General features: G+C 37.8%; 3 protein-coding genes across 6 annotated transcripts in view; 1 reads left to right on the forward strand and 2 right to left on the reverse strand.

Annotated features, from left to right (window-relative positions):
* The window catches only part of LOC127439671 (unconventional myosin-Ih-like), a 33,878-nt gene extending 30,527 nt beyond the window's left edge, over positions 1-3,351 (reverse strand). Inside the window, exon 1 of the mRNA XM_051695913.1 lies at positions 3,280-3,351. The gene's annotated coding sequence lies outside the window, so the exon portion shown is untranslated. The remainder of the gene's footprint in view (positions 1-3,279) is intronic.
* Positions 3,352-4,468: 1,117 nt separating this feature from the next.
* foxn4 (forkhead box N4) lies at positions 4,469-10,693 on the forward strand. Its single transcript, XM_051693757.1, is given in 11 exon segments — positions 4,469-4,516; positions 4,519-4,623; positions 5,446-5,534; positions 8,109-8,272; positions 8,541-8,623; positions 8,764-8,856; positions 8,956-9,077; positions 9,180-9,276; positions 9,388-9,595; positions 9,803-10,189; positions 10,382-10,693. Coding segments are annotated over 11 exon segments (1,650 nt in total). The 3' UTR covers positions 10,636-10,693.
* Positions 10,694-10,828: 135 nt separating this feature from the next.
* The window catches only part of LOC127438260 (acetyl-CoA carboxylase 2-like), a 45,174-nt gene continuing 37,921 nt past the window's right edge, over positions 10,829-18,081 (reverse strand). For all 4 annotated transcript variants that reach the window (XM_051693724.1, XM_051693719.1, XM_051693734.1 and 1 more), the window contains 12 exons: positions 16,541-16,651; positions 16,216-16,359; positions 15,877-15,997; positions 15,649-15,745; positions 15,423-15,519; positions 15,091-15,226; positions 14,732-14,909; positions 14,531-14,643; positions 14,277-14,431; positions 13,926-14,096; positions 13,233-13,369; positions 10,829-12,995 (listed from right to left, as the gene is read on the reverse strand). In XM_051693724.1, the coding sequence (XP_051549684.1) occupies positions 12,869-12,995; positions 13,233-13,369; positions 13,926-14,096; positions 14,277-14,431; positions 14,531-14,643; positions 14,732-14,909; positions 15,091-15,226; positions 15,423-15,519; positions 15,649-15,745; positions 15,877-15,997; positions 16,216-16,359; positions 16,541-16,651 (1,587 nt within the window). In that variant the 3' untranslated portion in view covers positions 10,829-12,868. The remainder of the gene's footprint in view (positions 12,996-13,232; positions 13,370-13,925; positions 14,097-14,276; positions 14,432-14,530; positions 14,644-14,731; positions 14,910-15,090; positions 15,227-15,422; positions 15,520-15,648; positions 15,746-15,876; positions 15,998-16,215; positions 16,360-16,540; positions 16,652-18,081) is intronic.

The following is an 18,081-nucleotide window of genomic DNA, read 5'->3' on the forward strand; positions in this document are numbered from 1 at the left end:
GTTCTGAAGTGGCCATCACAGTCTCCTGACCTTAATATCATCGAGCCACTCTGGGGAGATCTCAAACGTGCAGTTCATGCAAGACGACCAAAGACTTTGCATGACCTGGAGGCATTTTGCCAAGACGAATGGGCAGCTATACCACCTGCAAGAATTTGGGGCATCATAGACAACTATTACAAAAGACTGCACGCTGTCATTGATGCTAAAGGGGGCAATACACAGTATTAAGAACTAAGGGTATGCAGACTTTTGAACAGGGGTCATTTCATTTTTTTCTTTGTCGCCATGTTTTGTTTTATGATTGTGCCATTCTGTTATAACCTACAGTTGAATATGAATCCCATAAGAAATAAAAGAAAGGTGTTTTGCCTGCTCACTCATGTTTTCTTTAAAAATGGTACATATATTACCAATTCTCCAAGGGTATGCAAACTTTTGAGCACAACTATATATACAGGGTTGGGAGGGTTACTTTTGAAATGTATTCCACTACAGATTACAGAATATATGCTGTAAAATGTAATTTGTAACGTATTCCGTTAGATTACTCAAGGTCAGTAACGTATTCTAAATACTTTGGATTACTTCTTCAGCACTGGTAGATTTTTTCACTTGTTTTGACAAGTACAGTAAGACAAAATACACATGTTAAAAATACATTCTCTGAAAAACCTAAATATCTTATGCAGTGTTGTTTCTAAAACAAGATAAATCAAACTGATCTTGTTTTAAGGATTTTTAGATATTTTTACAGGAAAACAATACAAAAATTATCAGAAATATGATTTTTGCCCTATTATCAAAGGTCTTACTAGAAAAAAAGAAATTATGATCCAACGTGAATTTTCTTGATTAAAAAAATATGATCATGCCCGGTAACGTGCATGTAAAATGGCTAGAAATAGCATTTTAGCTTAACGTAAAGCTGACAATTTACACAAGGTTTATTTCTATTTCTTCTGCTCCAAACTTACTTCAAACTTACTTCTCTGTCTGCTCGTATGAATGTAACACTTCATAAGAAATTGTTTCACCGCTGTTTAAATGCACTTTGGATCACATCATTTATATGGATAAATGTTTTCCATCTGAAAGCGCTTAATATTAAATGAAACAAATGACAATAAAATGCAAAGTAATCTCTTCAGTAATCAAAATACTTTTTGAATGTAACTCAAGTGTACCAGTGATTTAAATTGTAACTGTAGTGGAATACAGTTACTTATATTTTGCATTTTAAAGACGTATTCCCGTTACATGTATTTCGTTACTCCCCAACCCTGCATATATATATATATATATATATATATATATATATATATATATATATATATATATATATATATATATATATATATACCGCTCTCATCAACGAGGTATTTCCATCCACAGAACTGCCGCTCACTGGATGTTTTTTATTTCTGGCACCATTCTGAGTAAATTCTAGAGACTGTTGTGTGTTTAAATCCCAGGAGATCAGCAGTTACAGAAATACTCAAACCAGCCCATCTGGCACCAACCATCATCCATCTGATTATCTAATCAGCCAATCGTGTGGCAGCAGTGCAGTGCATAAAATCATGCAGATATGGGTCAGGAGCTTCAGTTAATGTTCACATCAACCATCAGAATGGGGAAAAAATGTGATCTCAGTGATTTGGAGCGTGGCATGATTGTTGGTGCCAGATTGGCTGGTTTGAGTATTTCTGTAACTGCTGATCTCCTGGAATTTTCACGCAGAACAGTCTCTAGAATTTACTCAGAATGGTGCCAAAAAAAAAAAAAAAACATCCAGTGAGTGGCAGTTCTATGGATGGAAATGCCTTGTTGATGAGAGATGTCAACAGAGAATGGCCAGACTGGTTTGGACTGACAAATTCTACGGTAACTCAGATAACCGCTCTGTACAATTGTGGTATGAGGGGGACCTTCACAATATTAGGCAGGTGGTTTTAATGTTGTGGCTGATCGGTAGATAGATAGATAGATAGATAGATAGATAGATAGATAGATAGACACCACATTGAAAGATTTACATTTAAATATGATTAATTAAAATAAATGTAAACATTTATTTATTTAATGATTAAATCAATTTAAACCTGTAAGTTTTAGGATTTTGAAAATGTAACAAAGAAACGTTGTGATGTAAAACTTAATAAATAAAGATTCTGCACTATTTTACATCACCTATCAAATATACAATATTGAAATTATATTGGATATGTTATTTGGGACATTATCAAATCGTGCTGGGATAACATGAATAATCAGATTTTGCACAAACTTGTGGAGTCCATGTAAACTCGTGTGAATGTTATCATTAAGGCAAAACAGGGCATACCGAATAAGAGATTCAATTCAACTTATCACTCAAATTGTTATGCTAATAATATCATTTGTAATATATATATATATATATATATATATATATATATATATATATATATATATATATATATATATATATATATATATATTTTATTTTATTTATTTTTTATTCTAACTTTTATCCCCTTTTCTCCCAATTTGGAATGCCCAGTTCCCACTACTTAGTAGGTTCTCATGGTGGCGCAGTTACTCACCTCAATCCGGGTGGTGGAGGACAAGTCTCAGTTGCCTCCGCTTCTGAGACCGTCAATCCATGCATCTTATCACGTGGCTCGCTGTGCAAAACACCGCGGAGACTCCCACCATGTGGAGGCTCATGCTACTCTCCGAGATCCACGCACAACTTACCACGCACCCCACTGAGAGTGAGAACCACTAATCATGACCACAAGGAGGTTACCCCATCTGACTCTACCCTCCCTAGCAACCGGGCCAATTTGGTTGCTTAGGAGACCTGGCTGGAGTCACTCAGCACGCCCTAGATTCTAACTCACAACTCCAGGGGTGGTAGTCAGCATCAGTACTCGTTGAGCTACCCAGGCCCTTTAATATATATACATATATTTTTTTAATTAAATTAGAAAAATGCAAAATGCATTTTCACTACTGGTCTCCAAGAGAAAGTGTACTTTGTAGGTGCTGTAACTGATTAATTATTTTTACAAATTATTTTTACAAGTACAAATATTTCATGTTGTCTCTCAACTAATACATGGTCATAAAACTACATGTAGAATTGCATGTTCAATTAGAGAGAGAGAGAGAGAGAGAGAGAGAGAGAGAGAGAGAGAGAGAGAGAGAGAGAGAGAGAGAAACATTGTTTAAAATAGTTTGCAGGACACTGCTATTTCTTCTACTTTTGGCCTACTACTAAATATCAACTACCTGTGGTCTGCTGCACAGTTCAATGACTAAGGGAGGAAAACATAGGTTTTAGGACCTAGTGCTCTTCTCCCAGTAGCGTCTTTTTGTCCGTTGCAAGTGCGCATTCATTGTGATTTCGCGATTTACCATCTGTAGTGTCCCATGTGGTTCAAGTCAATTAACGTCATCAGCCAGCTCGCTTCCCACAGGATTTGAAACCTACGTATATTTAAAAACAGTTTCCTGAAGTTATGTTTAAAGACAAAAAGAAAATTACACTGTTGAATTGACTTTGATCTGATCTAAAATTTTGATGAGTTCTTTCTATATCCTAATACACATAAATGTCACTATTATTAACTACATAAATAGTTTTAATTACAAGCAGCTCCATAAAATGATAACATATGCTTTTAAATAGGTGTGTCCACGTAAATGACTGTAAACGGGTTTTAAATGCACTTAAATATCTTTATTATGTCTTAAACATTAATATCAGAGATGAATATCTCACCCCATGCATTTATATTTGCCCTGTGAGCCTGTTGAAAGTCTGTCACCTCCAGCGCGCGCCACTCAGCGCGTTTTTCCCGCCGCACTGAAGCCAAACGACGCGGCTTCAAAGGCGGTTAAGTCATGACCAGTACACTGAACTACTGTTCTCATTTGGACAGAATATCACACAGAACCGCATGGAGAGGATGTGTCTTTAGATAGAGCAGACAAAAGTAATGGAGCTAAGTTTGGATAAGTGAAAAACAATATCAGGTACTGTTATGTTATTATATGTTGCCAGTGGCAACACGGGGACATAGGAAACACTACACTATTTGTTACACGTTTGAGTATTTTCACGAAGTCTACTTGGACTATTTATAAGAGTTTATAGGGCGGAAATAACGAAAATAATGCGACAGAATTTGAGGAATTTTATTAAACTCTGAAGCGTTTTGTTTTTATTGGAGAAGCCTAAAGCACATGCACTTTGGTTAAAAAGGCATATTAAAAGGCGCACCTGTGGACTATCTCACCTTGAGCTACGGCTGAGGGAAAACACAAAAAAGTTTCTGAGAAGGAAACGTATTGATTAATTAGTGGAAACGTCCAGCAGGTCGAGAGATGCCCTGACAGATATTGTAGTTGTAGCAGCTGTCCGAGCGCGAGAACCCCCTCCTTCTGCAGGGCTCGCGCTGCGTGTGCACAAGTGCGCATGACCGTAAAGAGCAAACTGCACCGGAGAGGGAAATTTAAAAATACGTTTTTTTTTTTCCTTCGGGAGAACAAGTGCCCCAACCAACAGTAGACATTTCCTTCATCTCATTACCCAAGATTATCCGCACCCCTGAGCAACTTCGGCACAAACAGGTAAGATGCAGTTTATTTAATGTTGCCTATGAGTTGTTGGTGTTTTTAAAATATATATATTTAAAGCGCACCTGTTCTGGACTGTCGTTATAACGTCTGTACATCGATGTCTGGAACAACATGATGTCTGGCTTTAATAATTGACTGGTTATGAGCAAGAACAGAAGTAACTCGTCTATATTTAGTTCTAAAGCGGTTTATGTTTTTTGTTAAATAATGCCAATATTGTCTTAATATTAAAAATTGAGACGCGTGCACAGATTGACAGGTAACGGTGACCGATGACGTCTGATGATCTCAGTTTAGTCAACGATGCACGTATTACCTAAACTCTGAAAAGTTTTAAAGAAATTGTATTGTTACTGATGTTATTTTCTTTCAGTTCTTGTGAGATTATTGTGTAGCCTATACTGTGTCATTAATCATCTATTATTTTGTCTTCATGTGATAAATAATCAAATGAATGATTATATAAGTAATGAATGACACACATATATATATATATATATATATATATATATATATATATATATATATATATATATACACACACATATATATATATACACACACACACATATATATACACACACACACACACACATATATATATATATATATATATATATATATATATATATATATATATATATATATATATATATACACACACAAACACACACGCACACAAGATGTTGAGAAAGTCATATATTATTTTATTTGAGAGATGTATTATGCAGAGTAAGGCTGGTGACACATTTCTAAAATGCTTTTTCTGTTCTCTGCTTTGCATGGTTCATTTAAATTCATTTTATCTGCCAGAAGATGATTGAAAGTGGAATTACAACCAGGATGTCAGGAATTCATGAAAACCCTGGACAAAATCACCACACCTCCGCACAAGACTACAGGTAGGGGGTGTTTCCTTTGATGGCTGATTCCCATTGCTTTTGAACTCTGTTATTGTAGCAGATTAGAGAATATAAAGATAATTTCCGGAAGAGGAGGGGAGCTGCTAATCTTAATAAAAAACCCCACCTTCCCCTTTTCTGTAAAATAAAGGTGTGTTTTGAGAGGCAGGGAATTGGGGTTTTTGAAAAAAGAAAGGAGCGAGAGAATACATCATCTTTGCTCTGAATGGATCTGTCAGAAAGCATCAGCTCTGTTTACACGCCCGCTGTCGGCACACGAAGGGATTGAGGACCTTGGCGGGGGCCCCACGGGTCGCCAAGGAGAAGTGGCTCCCAATTAGAATGTAAACGAGGGCGACTTGAGCTGTGATAAACCGTGACTGTGTGCGCCCACCTCCCCCTTTCTGTGGGACACGTAATGGTTTGCATCAATGGGCAAATAAAATAATTTTTTCTTCCACTTGTATAACTGCACCCTAATGACCGTAAAAAGTTGTACAATACACAGCTGGGTTTACAATTAGACTTCAGAAATGCTAATAAGTACAAGAATGTAGCTCCCTTTCTCGATGATCCAGAATCTGAGTTTGTGGCTTATGAATTTTTTCTCCTAATTAATGAAGCCCATTTTTTTAATGAATACTATTATTATAATGAGTTTTCCTTTTTTGCATTTATGCATCAGTAAAAAAAAAAAAAAAAAAATTAAGTAAATCTCAGACCTGCAGTGTAAGACGAAGTTACTTCAACTAAAACTCTTGTAGAATTAAATGTTAATGTCAGTTTCAGATGTTACAGTACAGCCGTTGTCTGGAAACACAATGAGTCCTTATCTTAACTAAATTGTTAAACAGTTTTAGGACATCTGTTGGATGATTCAGGTTTTGTGTGAAGTGTTTTATTCCCATAACAGTTTGTTTCTTTCTGCCTTAGAAAAACTCCTGAATATAATATTTTATATTTAAGATTATACAATGTGAGAGAGGGTTTGTTGTGGCAATCACTACAGTACAGAAAGCTACTACAGTACAGAGGACAGATGTAAGTCTTCTAGGATAACATTTGGCAGTGAAATTTTGCTGTGATTTTGCTGATGTAGTAAAACATGACACACTGCAGGAGTAGAAAATATATGGTCTGTTTGGCATATTTTTGTCACTGCAGGTTTGAAACAATACAAATAGTTCTTATTTAATAACTTTGAAATTTAAGACTGCATAATATTGTTTATTTCACTTTAGTTATAACTGCTATCAGTGTGCATTTGTTATATGCCAGATACAAAATGGAAGGGCTAGGTGTATAAAGAAATCTATTATAATTCCTATATAGAAAAGGAATAATTAACACTCCTGAATGAGAGGGAGGTCACATAAAGCCAGGTATTACACTGTTTTGTTCTCTGTGTGGATTTGCAAGGTATCGTTTTCATGTCTTTGTATTGTGGAGGGGCGTTAGGAAGATATTAGCACATGACAGTGGTGGTATAGTGCTGTCTGTGTTGTCACGTGCAGTGTCTAAGGTTTCATATAAGAGGTGTGTGTGTGTATATAGTATAATTATTCAGAAGCTCTGAACCAGAGCATCCAGAGTGCTCAAGACCATGTCAATAAGTTCTTCCTTCAATGCTGTAATTTATTCAGGTGGCAGACTGTGTGTGCACTGTGGCTTGACCTCCAACTCCTTCAACTATCCTCTTCCAACTACTCCCTTAGGTACTGTCTGGATGCCTCCAGGCGGGGGTGGGGTGGCAATAGGGGACAGGGGTTGGGTGGAAAGGGACAGGGAAACAGATGGCATCCTATTTTTCTCTGTTGTGTGAAGCCTGTCATTCCAGTAGATTAATGCAAGGGGTTGGTTAAAAAAAAACAAAAAACGGTAAAGACAATCAAGGAAGGGTCTGGGGGGAAACAATAGAGCCACGTGCCGCTGTGCAGATTTGTCGTTTGGAACACAATAGGTGATCATTTTTCAATAGGGCCGGACCAACTGTTGCAGGCAACGTGTGCCACATACCCATGTTTCAAATGATCTCATGCGTTGTTTACATATGATTCAGCCAATGACAGTGAAGAAGGCAGTGGTCACCTGACCGCTGTTAGAGGTTGGTTTAATGGGGGGGGGGGGGTTCTGAAGTGTCCAGACTCACAAAATAACAGAAAAGTGATGGTTGTCATAGTGACCCCAATTATTGGACTGAATAGTGAGTGTGTAGTGAAGTCTGAAGAGAATTCAAGAGGGTTTCTCTCTCTTGTAGCTTAGTCCAAATGAAGAAATGGGTGAGTAAATAACTCACCCTACACTGGATTAGATCATAGGGTGAGAGTTTTTTTTTTTTTTTTGTTCATTTCTATTCCCAAATACTAAATAAAAAATTAAGGCCTTCTCATGTTCCATGTATTTACACATATTAACTTATTTACTTTATTTAGGTAAAAAAAATGTTTTTTTTGAAATAAGCAATGGCCATTTGAAACAATTACAAAAATAAAATGCAATTCAATTGTTAAAATGCAATTTTTTTGCACTCAGTTACCCCCTTTTTTTCAGATTTGTTGTGTACTGTTTTTGCAGACTCCTGTCTACAGACACATCACAGCTGAAGGACGAGTTGCCTGGTGATCTTCAGTCCCTGTCCTGGCTCACCTCTGTAGACGTACCCCGGCTTCAGCAGATCCGGGGCGGGCAATCTGACTTCAGCAGCTCTGCTCAGAACAGCCTGCTAGAGCACCAGACAGGTTAGGAACTTTACACACAGTGTTGTGAGAGGATACAAGTAGGGTGGATTAAGGTAAACTGGGCCTCTTTTTTTTTTTAAATAATTTGTATTTCTTAAGCATATTTAACAGTTTGCTCTCACTCCGAAGACTTGTGGTTACAGAAAATTTTTTCAGAAAAAGGGTTTTATAAAGCTGTGCCTTATCAATAGTAGACTGAATCACAATTTTATAAACAAAATCCAGCTTGAAGAAACAACTAAATCTCACACCTTTTTAAAACTTTTAGCTCAACTGAACAGCATGACAGTAGCAGGATCTGCCATTCATCTACAAAGTGAACTGCAGCATAGCCCTTTGGCCATCAACAGCGTAAGTAATGATTCAGATTCACTAAATTTGCAAAGACACAAATACAGATTATGTATATGCTGTAGTATATATTCAGGTCTGTATGGCCATTTGTAACTGAGCATAAAGTATCCTATTTAAATTAAATAAAAAATTTGCAGATGCCCCAGTTTTCCCCTGGGTTTCCATGTGCTGCATCAGTGTACCAGACCGTGCCTCAACAAGTGCTCACTTTCACTCAGGCAAACCAACAGGTTGGTTCAATGATTAGTATGATTTGTAAAGTACCATTCCTTATAACCAGTTTGTTTTAAAAGAAAAACTTTTAAAAGGCTCTGTGTCATATTTCTCAGTGTTCTCCCGATGGACTTTATGGCAACTACAACAGCCAGGGTCTGTTCCCCCAGCCTCGCATTACTGCTCATAACCAAGACCTGCAGCCCAAGACTTTTCCTAAACCCATCTACTCATACAGGTGACCTAAGATTCACAGAGAAAATACATTCATTTTTGAAGAATCTCTTAAACATTATGATTCTCTGGAAAGGGAGCAAGATTTAATTTCTGCACATTACAGCTGTCTGATTGCCATGGCTTTGAAGAACAGCAAGACAGGCAGCCTTCCTGTTAGTGAGATTTACAGCTTTATGAAAGAGCACTTTCCTTATTTCAAGGTAAGGCATTTGTTTAAAAGCAAACCAGAGATCATATGGAGTTGACATTACATGATATACTGTGTTAGTAAATGTTACTTACACTACATTGTCTGTTACTGCGCTCCTCAGACAGCACCTGATGGATGGAAGAACTCTGTACGTCACAACCTGTCCCTGAATAAGTGCTTTGAGAAGGTGGAGAACAAGATGAGTGGTTCCTCCAGAAAGGGTTGCCTTTGGGCACTCAACCCTGCAAAGATTGACAGAATGGAGGAGGAGATGCAAAAATGGAAACGCAAAGATCTTCCCGCCATCCGCCGCAGCATGGCTAATCCAGGTCTCAAATCCCTGACTGTAATCAGCACTAGGCAATAAAATTGATGACAAATCTTTGTTTTATTGCTAATAATACTATCATCACAACGGTCAATGGTTTTCAATTGCTGACACAACTTGAAGTTGTTCTTGAATTAAATAAACTTTATCATTACACTGTTGTGAACATTTCTTTAACGTTATCCTGTTTTGATACGTCTTTCTCCAGATGAATTAGACAAACTCATTACAGACAGACCAGAGAGCTGCAGACAGAAGTCTGTTGATACTGGCATGACTCGTTTGCCCAGCTGTCCCCCAGGCCAAACTCTCACAGTGCCAGCTCAGCTGCAGCCCCATCCAGTGGTCACTTTGTCTCTGCAGTGCCTCCCCATGCACCAGCACCTTCAATTGCAGCTTCAGAATCTGTCTCGCTTGGCTCCTGCCTCCCCAGCCCCTGCCCAGACACCACCTCTCCACACAGTCCCTGACCTGACAAACAGCTCCCTGCCCCAGCATCCTGCTAAGCAGCCCAGTGATTTCTACACCGTTCACACTGATGTGAATTCAGAGGTGGACGTACTAGACCCAAGTATAATGGACTTTTCCTGGCAAGGTTGGTGCCAACTAGACACTAAATATTGAATGGCACTGAATGTTTCTTTCTCTTGTAGTGATTATTTTTGCTACTTTGTATTAACTCATTCAGTAAAAGTTAAGGAGGGTGCAAACCTTCTTTCAAAAAACAGTATTTAAGCAACGTCTGTTACAGAATGCTAATTTCGAAAAATCCCTTTGTTGATTACAGGAAATCTTTGGGAGGAGATGAAAGATGACAGCTTTAACCTGGAGGCGTTAGGTACACTTAGTAACTCGCCACTTCGGCTGTCTGACTGTGACTTGGACACTGGTAATGCCACGCCTGTGTCCATTGCAGGAGGTCTCCCCTACCCAGACCTGCAGGTGACAGGCCTCTATTCCTCATATTCAGCTGTGGATGCCCTTTCTAACCAGTACCACATGAACACACAAGGAGGAACAAAGCCTATTGTTTTGCTTTAATTCCATCCACAAGAAATTAAGCAAGCCAAGCTTTACTCCAGAGGACCATCAATAAAGATTTGGTTGAAGCTTTTCAGTCTTAGCTTTCATGGTGTGACTCCAAAAGATTTCCTGCAAGGCAAATTTCTCCCAAGGCAGCCAAAAACACACAAACCTGGAAAGTTTTGTGAAATTATTGCAGAGAAACAACATCAAAGTTGCAACAACCTAATCAGAAATGAATAGTGTTTATTGTAATGTAACTTTAACAATGAGTGACAGTGTTCTAATGCAGATTTTACAGCTGGCTAACAGCATTGTCTATATACATGAGCAACTCATGTGGAATTTAAGGGACCAAATCAGCCATTACGTTTTTATTCAATTTGCCATGTAAGAGAATATGACTCAGAAGGGGTTGAATAATTTTTAATAACAGTACAGTGCAGATTGCTTTACTGGCATTGTTGATAACATCATCATTAGGAACTGCAGTGTTGCTCTTCTAATAAACATAATCCAAATGATGAGTTATACACAACACTAAAGGAACAGGAGAAATAATGGAAATTATGACTATGGGTAGGTCGCCAAGCTGTACCATAAAAGAGACTTGTTTTCTTATTTTGTCAATGTAACTGTTAGCCTTGTAATTGTAGTTGTGTGTCTTTTTTTGTACTGTGATAGGCACTATATATGCTCTTTAATTTTTGTGTTTCATTATTTATATTTATGAAAAGAGCAGAAATTGTGACATGAATCATTATTATTGTACATATCTACATATTTCAAATGACTGCAAGCAATACAATTTTACAATATTAAAAAAAGAATTATTGTGTATTTATTCATTCCACTCAAATAAAATGTTAATGTCTTTATCAGGTACTTCAGGCAACATGTCTCAGTCACAGCTGTGTTGAGTGTACAGTATACAGCATGCATAGACAAAAAACTAGCACACTAGAAAAGTATATATTTACTACTGAACTATATTCAGTTGTGAGTATAAAAATGACCCAACCCATATTCATTTAACAAAAAATAATTATTAGGAATTGGAAAGATGACTACAACTCCATCTAGATGAAAACTTAAATTATTAGTTATTGCATAATTAAGAGTTTTTCTTATTTAAAAACATCCTGATATACAGTCAATAAAGGCACTTAGAGCCGTTTCTATGGTCTTAATTTCACTTATGGTTTAAAGACAAAAATACAGAAGCTAATATTGTGTACAGCACAGCACCAGTGGGTACACATATTTATCAATTCACAGATCCAGCACACATGGCCACATTCATAAAAACAAGTATTTCCTGCAGTCAAGTGAAATAATCTAAAAGGCATAGGATAGAGTAGTCTTTTCGAGGATGTGGATACACAACCAAAATCCAACCAGAAAAACAGACAGTAGAACAGCCAGTATATTGATAACCCTTAATAATAACTTTCATTAATAAGTAATTAACAAACATTACATAACACTCAACAGATTAGTAATTCATGACTACAGTAAAATATGAAAATATATGAATCAAACTATTTGAATTTGCATGAGCATTAGCCTAATGCAACATTTGTTAAACACTGGTAATTAAAGTTGATATTAAGAATTACCCTGATACTGTATTTACACACATGCAAAACAAGCTTTTAGTTATAATACTGTTACTTTGCTCTAATAAAAGATTTAATAATGAGTTTTAGTTTATTATTATTGAACATATTCCTGAGAATGTGTCACGCAGCGTGTATTGGTGAGCCTAAAACATCAATTCTATTATTCAGTGTCTTCAACTAATTGCACATTCATCTGTTGGCTATTTCCACAAAAATGACACAAAAGGCACAAATATGAAGCAAAGACAAATACTATGTATATACTGATTTCACGCTTGGCAGTGAGTTCAACGTAATGTTATGGTGCCCATGTGAGAAATTTTGCCCTAACATGTCCATTGTGAATCACACACAAACTGCACTAAGATGAGTGAACTACATGATCGATTGACAATTGAAACTGTGCGTGTTTAAAGTTATGGACCAATGCCCTTATCCTGAGAAACAGAACAAAAAAGTCATTTTTTCGATTTTGGTTACCTTTTAAGGCTCTTTACTTACTAAAAATATTCGAAAAGTTGTTAAATCCTACTTAGATGTACCACTAAGTCTTAAAGACATACAGTATGTTTACTATCTGTGTACCACAAGACTGTGTTGCTTTATTAAGAGTTACTGAATGGATGAGATTAGCTGGTAGTGGAGGTGTCCATGGTCGCCAGCAGGTGGCAGATTTTGGCTCTCTGTGAGGGAGTGATGTTCTGTGCCATGTGGATAATGCAGTCCATAGTAACTTCTGGGTTGGCCTGGACTAAGCTGAACATATAATGTAGTAAAATACCATGAGAAAGTTGTTTTACAGCTACTGAAGCCTCCTGTTTAAAAATAGGCATGCTTTGAAAACAACTTACTGACCATCAGTCACCAATATGTTGGTCATGGTGTTTGTGGTTTGACTTAGAGCTCAGTTGACATTATACATGCTAATATGGCTCTGGGAAACCAAGAAAAACAAAAAACAAATGTAATGCCTATCCAAGTTGAAAAATTTACCTGCGAATGTGTTTGAGAGCGTAGTCCCTTTTCAAGCACTTGATGTTCTCTCTAATGACAGAACGTGTTCCATCCTGCTGTGAGAGATGGTTTTCCAGCCACTCTACCACCACTTTGTTATTGTCCCACAGGTATGCCTGAAACATTCCATAATCAAACAATTACCAACACATCACCCAGGATTAAAAATAATCCTGTTTATGGTCAAGTTTACAGTTTTTCAGTTCGAGGAACATGGCTAGCTAGGGTTAGCTTAGAGAAAACATTTTTGATGCCACAATAATACTCAGATCCCAGCTTAATGCGCAGAGACAACTATAAGGGAGTCATTTATAGACTGACTTCCTACAGAATGAGTGTAAATACTGTGGCTTTGTGATGCTTCTAACATTACTCTGTTTGTTAAAGCAGTCCGACATGTCAACTTGTGGTTTAACCAGAAGTGTTACGGAAACCAGTTTGGAGAAAAATAATTTGGCAATTCTGTTCCACAAGTGGCAAAGAAATCATAAACTTCACTTTTCCGGAGTTCAATCAATGTAATCTTATGCAAACCTAGACTATACGGTTCACTGTTCACAAAAATAATCTGATCTCAAACTGACAAGGGTCTGAATCTACTACATTTTTGACTTCCGAAAGAATAGGCATCTTCATTTGTTTTTTAATCAGGTGTGAATTATCTGTTCTTACTTTTACAGTCCCTTCTGTCTCCACAAACCAGCGGCGTAGCATGGACTGAATGTGTCCGTTGCTCAGGTCCTTGTTGGCCAGCACAATTTCATTCTTTACCACCTCCTCCAACAGCAGTCGCCGCAGACGCCAGTAAAAGAAAGACCTAGCATTCTTCCAGTCCAGAATGTCCTGAAAACACATGGTTAAATGATCTTAAAAGTAGAATGACCCATTAGACTTCTATATATTTCTTTGATAGAATCCAGAGCCCTATTACTTTTCAACATTTTCTTTATAGAAAGGACACATTGTCCAGACTGTAACATATGGAGTCTTGGAGAATAATATTTTGGTTTCTTGTGTTTATACCGTGATGACACCCTTTTCCTGCATTCTTCCTGGTGTATCATGGAGGTCCACAAATTGCACCGCCACCTGGTGATAGATGGGAAGAAGGAACTCCTCTCTGGCCTTTAGTTTGGCCTCCAAATCTTTACGCTCCTGGACGGACAACTCCAGCTTGCCTACACTCAGTTCAACAGTAGACAGTTTGTCAGGTAAATCAGCAAGAAGTCCCCAGGGCATTGAGGAAAGATTTGTTTTAGTGAGAATACTGGACATACCAAGCTGCTCAGCCAGGTGGGAGGCCACAGAATCAATCCTTTGCATGGTCTTCAGCAGATCTTTCTTTCTGAACTTTATCTCCACTGTGCCCTCTGACTCCAGAACACCCCCTCTGAAGAAAAAGAGGAATTGAAATTAATGAGTCAAATAAGTAGAGCTGGGAGAGAAGAACTGAGAAAACAGGATATTATCATGCACACCTGCTTTCTCGATCTGCATAGAGCTCCATGTGTTGAAGGTTGATAGTGGGGTCGATGACGACCCATGATCCCCCTCTCAGCTCAGCATGGGGAGGGATGTAGACAAGTACAGGCTGACTGAACTCTCGCAGAGCATCAACGATATAAGCGCCAAACTTCAGGACCTGGTCATACATATCTGAAATACGCAGGCTGGGGGTTTAGAGAAACCATCTCAAAACATCTTTGTCAAGTTAAGTCAAGCTCTTTATTGTGACTGTGTGAGTACAAAAACTTATTTTCTTTTCTTGTAATCAAGCAAGTAATCTTTTTTTTTTTTTTTTTTTACAACTAAGCAAGATGAAAAATCTGCTTTGTACCTTTCATTCCTCCAGAGAAGCCTCTCCAGTTAGCAAACACCATAAGTGGAAGTTTTTCCCTGTTAAAATCCTCTACTGCCTGTGCAGTTTTATAGGCAGAGTCTGGGAACCATACCTGACCAGCCTGCTGAAGGAGCTAAATAAAGAAAGAAAAAGAGACCATTTTGAGACCATTTATTTCCATACGGATAACAATACATGAGAAACATGTCTTACTAACAGCAAACACTGAAAGCATTTAGCATGTATACCATTGTTGAACACAAGGAAGCCATTTAGGATCCACATTAAGGGCCTATACATTTTCCGGTAAAGTGTGTCAGGACTCTTACCCTGGCCTCTGAGTCCAAGTTGGCTGGATCTGCAGGAATGGCAACCTCAACAGTGCGGGTCTCCACAGCAATAACCCCAAGAGGAATCCCACCAAGCCTGTATGAAATTCACAGTCTCACCCAACTCACAATACTTTTAAGCACGTATGAGTTCTGCACAGCCTTAATTGATTTTGAAATGGTCAAAATGAAGCAATGAACTATATACTGTAAGTGTTCAACTAACCTGGCTCGACCCACTACCACTGTCTGAGCCCAGGCTGCCATCACCTCCATAAAAGTACCATGGTCAAAGAATCCACTCTGCCACACTCCCTTCATAACTGTCAACACAAGTTCAAATACAAACACATAAGGTCTTGGTGTGGAAGGCTGGGCATGAAATATCAACCTTTGATTCTAGATTATGTGTTGAAATATATGAGGCTAACTGTGTTCATAATTTGATTCTTACTGGGATGGGGTCGTCCACAGAGCAGCCAACGAGGATCATAAGGGGTTTTAGTGGGAACGAAATCTATCAGTCTATCTACTGGATCGGTGGGAGGCATTATCGGGACTGGACTTTGATTGTTCTAAATGATAATAGCAAATACCAGAACAAACTGAGGTTAATTAATATAAAAAGCATGCTATGACAGTCAATACAAAATATATTCTCTATAAATACATTCCTTTTTTCCTTCAGCTTAAAATAAGTTTTAGATTGTGTGCTAAAGTACTTCAGAATTAGTTGAGAGCATGTTTGCAAAGTGCTAAAAGTATCTTGGCAAAAACAACTAAAACATTCTACCTTTGGCATGTAAGAAAGCCACTGTAGGATGGTAAACACTCCTTCAAAATCATCGGGCACGATGGTGTGCGTCACTCCATTGTTGTGCATGATCTGAACCCCTCCGAGCTGGTTATTGGAGGTGTAGACTTCACGACCCAGCACCTTCAAGAAACCACATCAAAGAAATACATTCAGGATTTAAAGAATTCAAAACTGGAATTGTTGAATTATAGTGGATTAATCTGTCCTCATAAATAAAGGAAATGTAACCCACAAAAATGACACTGTGCAGTTTAAGATGTAACTGTAGATGTGAAATGGAAAATAGGTTGAAATTCCACACCTTGTTTAGTGCTCCTGCCCCAGTCAGGATGATGTGGGAGTTTTCCACTTGAATAACTCTCTGCCCAAGACGCACAAGATATGCCCCAATTCCTATGGCACGACATGTGACCTAGAAGAACACCAAATATTCTAAACTGAACTACAATGTAAATGTCCAAACCAAATACATTACTGTATATACGTATATACACTCACCGACCACTTAATTAGGTACACCTTTACACTTACTTATTCATACGATTATCTAATCAGCCAATCGTGTGGCAGCAGTGCAATGCATAAAATCATGCAGATACAGATCTGGAGCTTCAGTTAATGTTCACATCAACCATCAGATTTGGGAAAAAAAATTTACCTCAGTGATTTCGACCATGGCATGATTGTTGGTGCCAGATGGGCTGGACTGAAAATTTCTGTAACTGCTGATCTCCTTGGATTTTCACGCACAACAGTCTCTAGAGTTTACTCAGAATGGTGCCAAAAACTAAAAACCGCTCATTGTAGTGAGCAGAATAGCATCTCAGAAAGCACAACACGTCAAACCTTGAGGCAAATGGGCTACAACAGCAGAAGACCATGTTGGGTTCCACTTCTGTCAGCCAAGAACAGAAAACTGAGGCTGCAGTGGGCCTTCCATCTGCATGTCACAGCAGAAATCAAGATTCGTCAGACCAGGCGATGTTTTTCCCATCGTATACTGTCCAGTTTTGGTGAGCCCGTGCCCACTGCAGCCTCAGTTTCCTGTTCTTAGCTGACAGTAGTGGTAACCGGAGGGGTCTAGCTGCTGTAGTCACAAATTAACTATTTTTATTACTTCATTTTTATGATCAGTTTACAAGAAAAAAAATCTAATTTACATCAGAACCAATAAGTAAATAATAAAATACACAAACGTCAACAAAAAAGCTGAACACAAATGAAAAATTTTAGAAGAATATCACAGATCTGTACGCCCCTACAATGCATGTGAATGGGTACCAAAATGTTTAAGCTCCAAAAGCACAAAAAGGCAGCATAAAAGTAATCTATACAACTCCAGTGGTTAAATCCATGTCTTCAGAAGCGATAAGTGTGGGTGAGAAACAGATTCATATTTAAGTCCTTTTTTAAATATCAATCTCCACTTTCACTTTCATATTTTTCTTTTGTTTTTGGTAATTTGCATTCTTCGTGCATATCGCCACCTACTAGGCAGTGAGGAGAATTTATAGTAAAACAGGACTTAAATATTGATCTGTTTCTCTCCCACACCTATCATATCATTTCAGAAGATAAAGAATTTACCACTGGAGTCATATGGATTACTTTTATGCTGCCTTTATGTGCATTGTATGGACCTACAGAGCTGAGATATTCTTCTAAAAATCTTTGTGTTCAGCAGAAGAAAGTCATACACATCTAAATGATGAGATTTTTCATTTTTGGGTGAACTATCCATTAAAGCCTTAAATTAAATGTAATCTTTTTTTTGTAAACTTCTATCCATTGTCCATGTAAGGGGGGTTCTGGCTTGTACAAATGTCTGGTAATGGACTATTT

This window comes from Myxocyprinus asiaticus, chromosome 4 (assembly GCF_019703515.2).
Source record: "Myxocyprinus asiaticus isolate MX2 ecotype Aquarium Trade chromosome 4, UBuf_Myxa_2, whole genome shotgun sequence".
NCBI lineage: Eukaryota > Metazoa > Chordata > Actinopteri > Cypriniformes > Catostomidae > Myxocyprinus > Myxocyprinus asiaticus.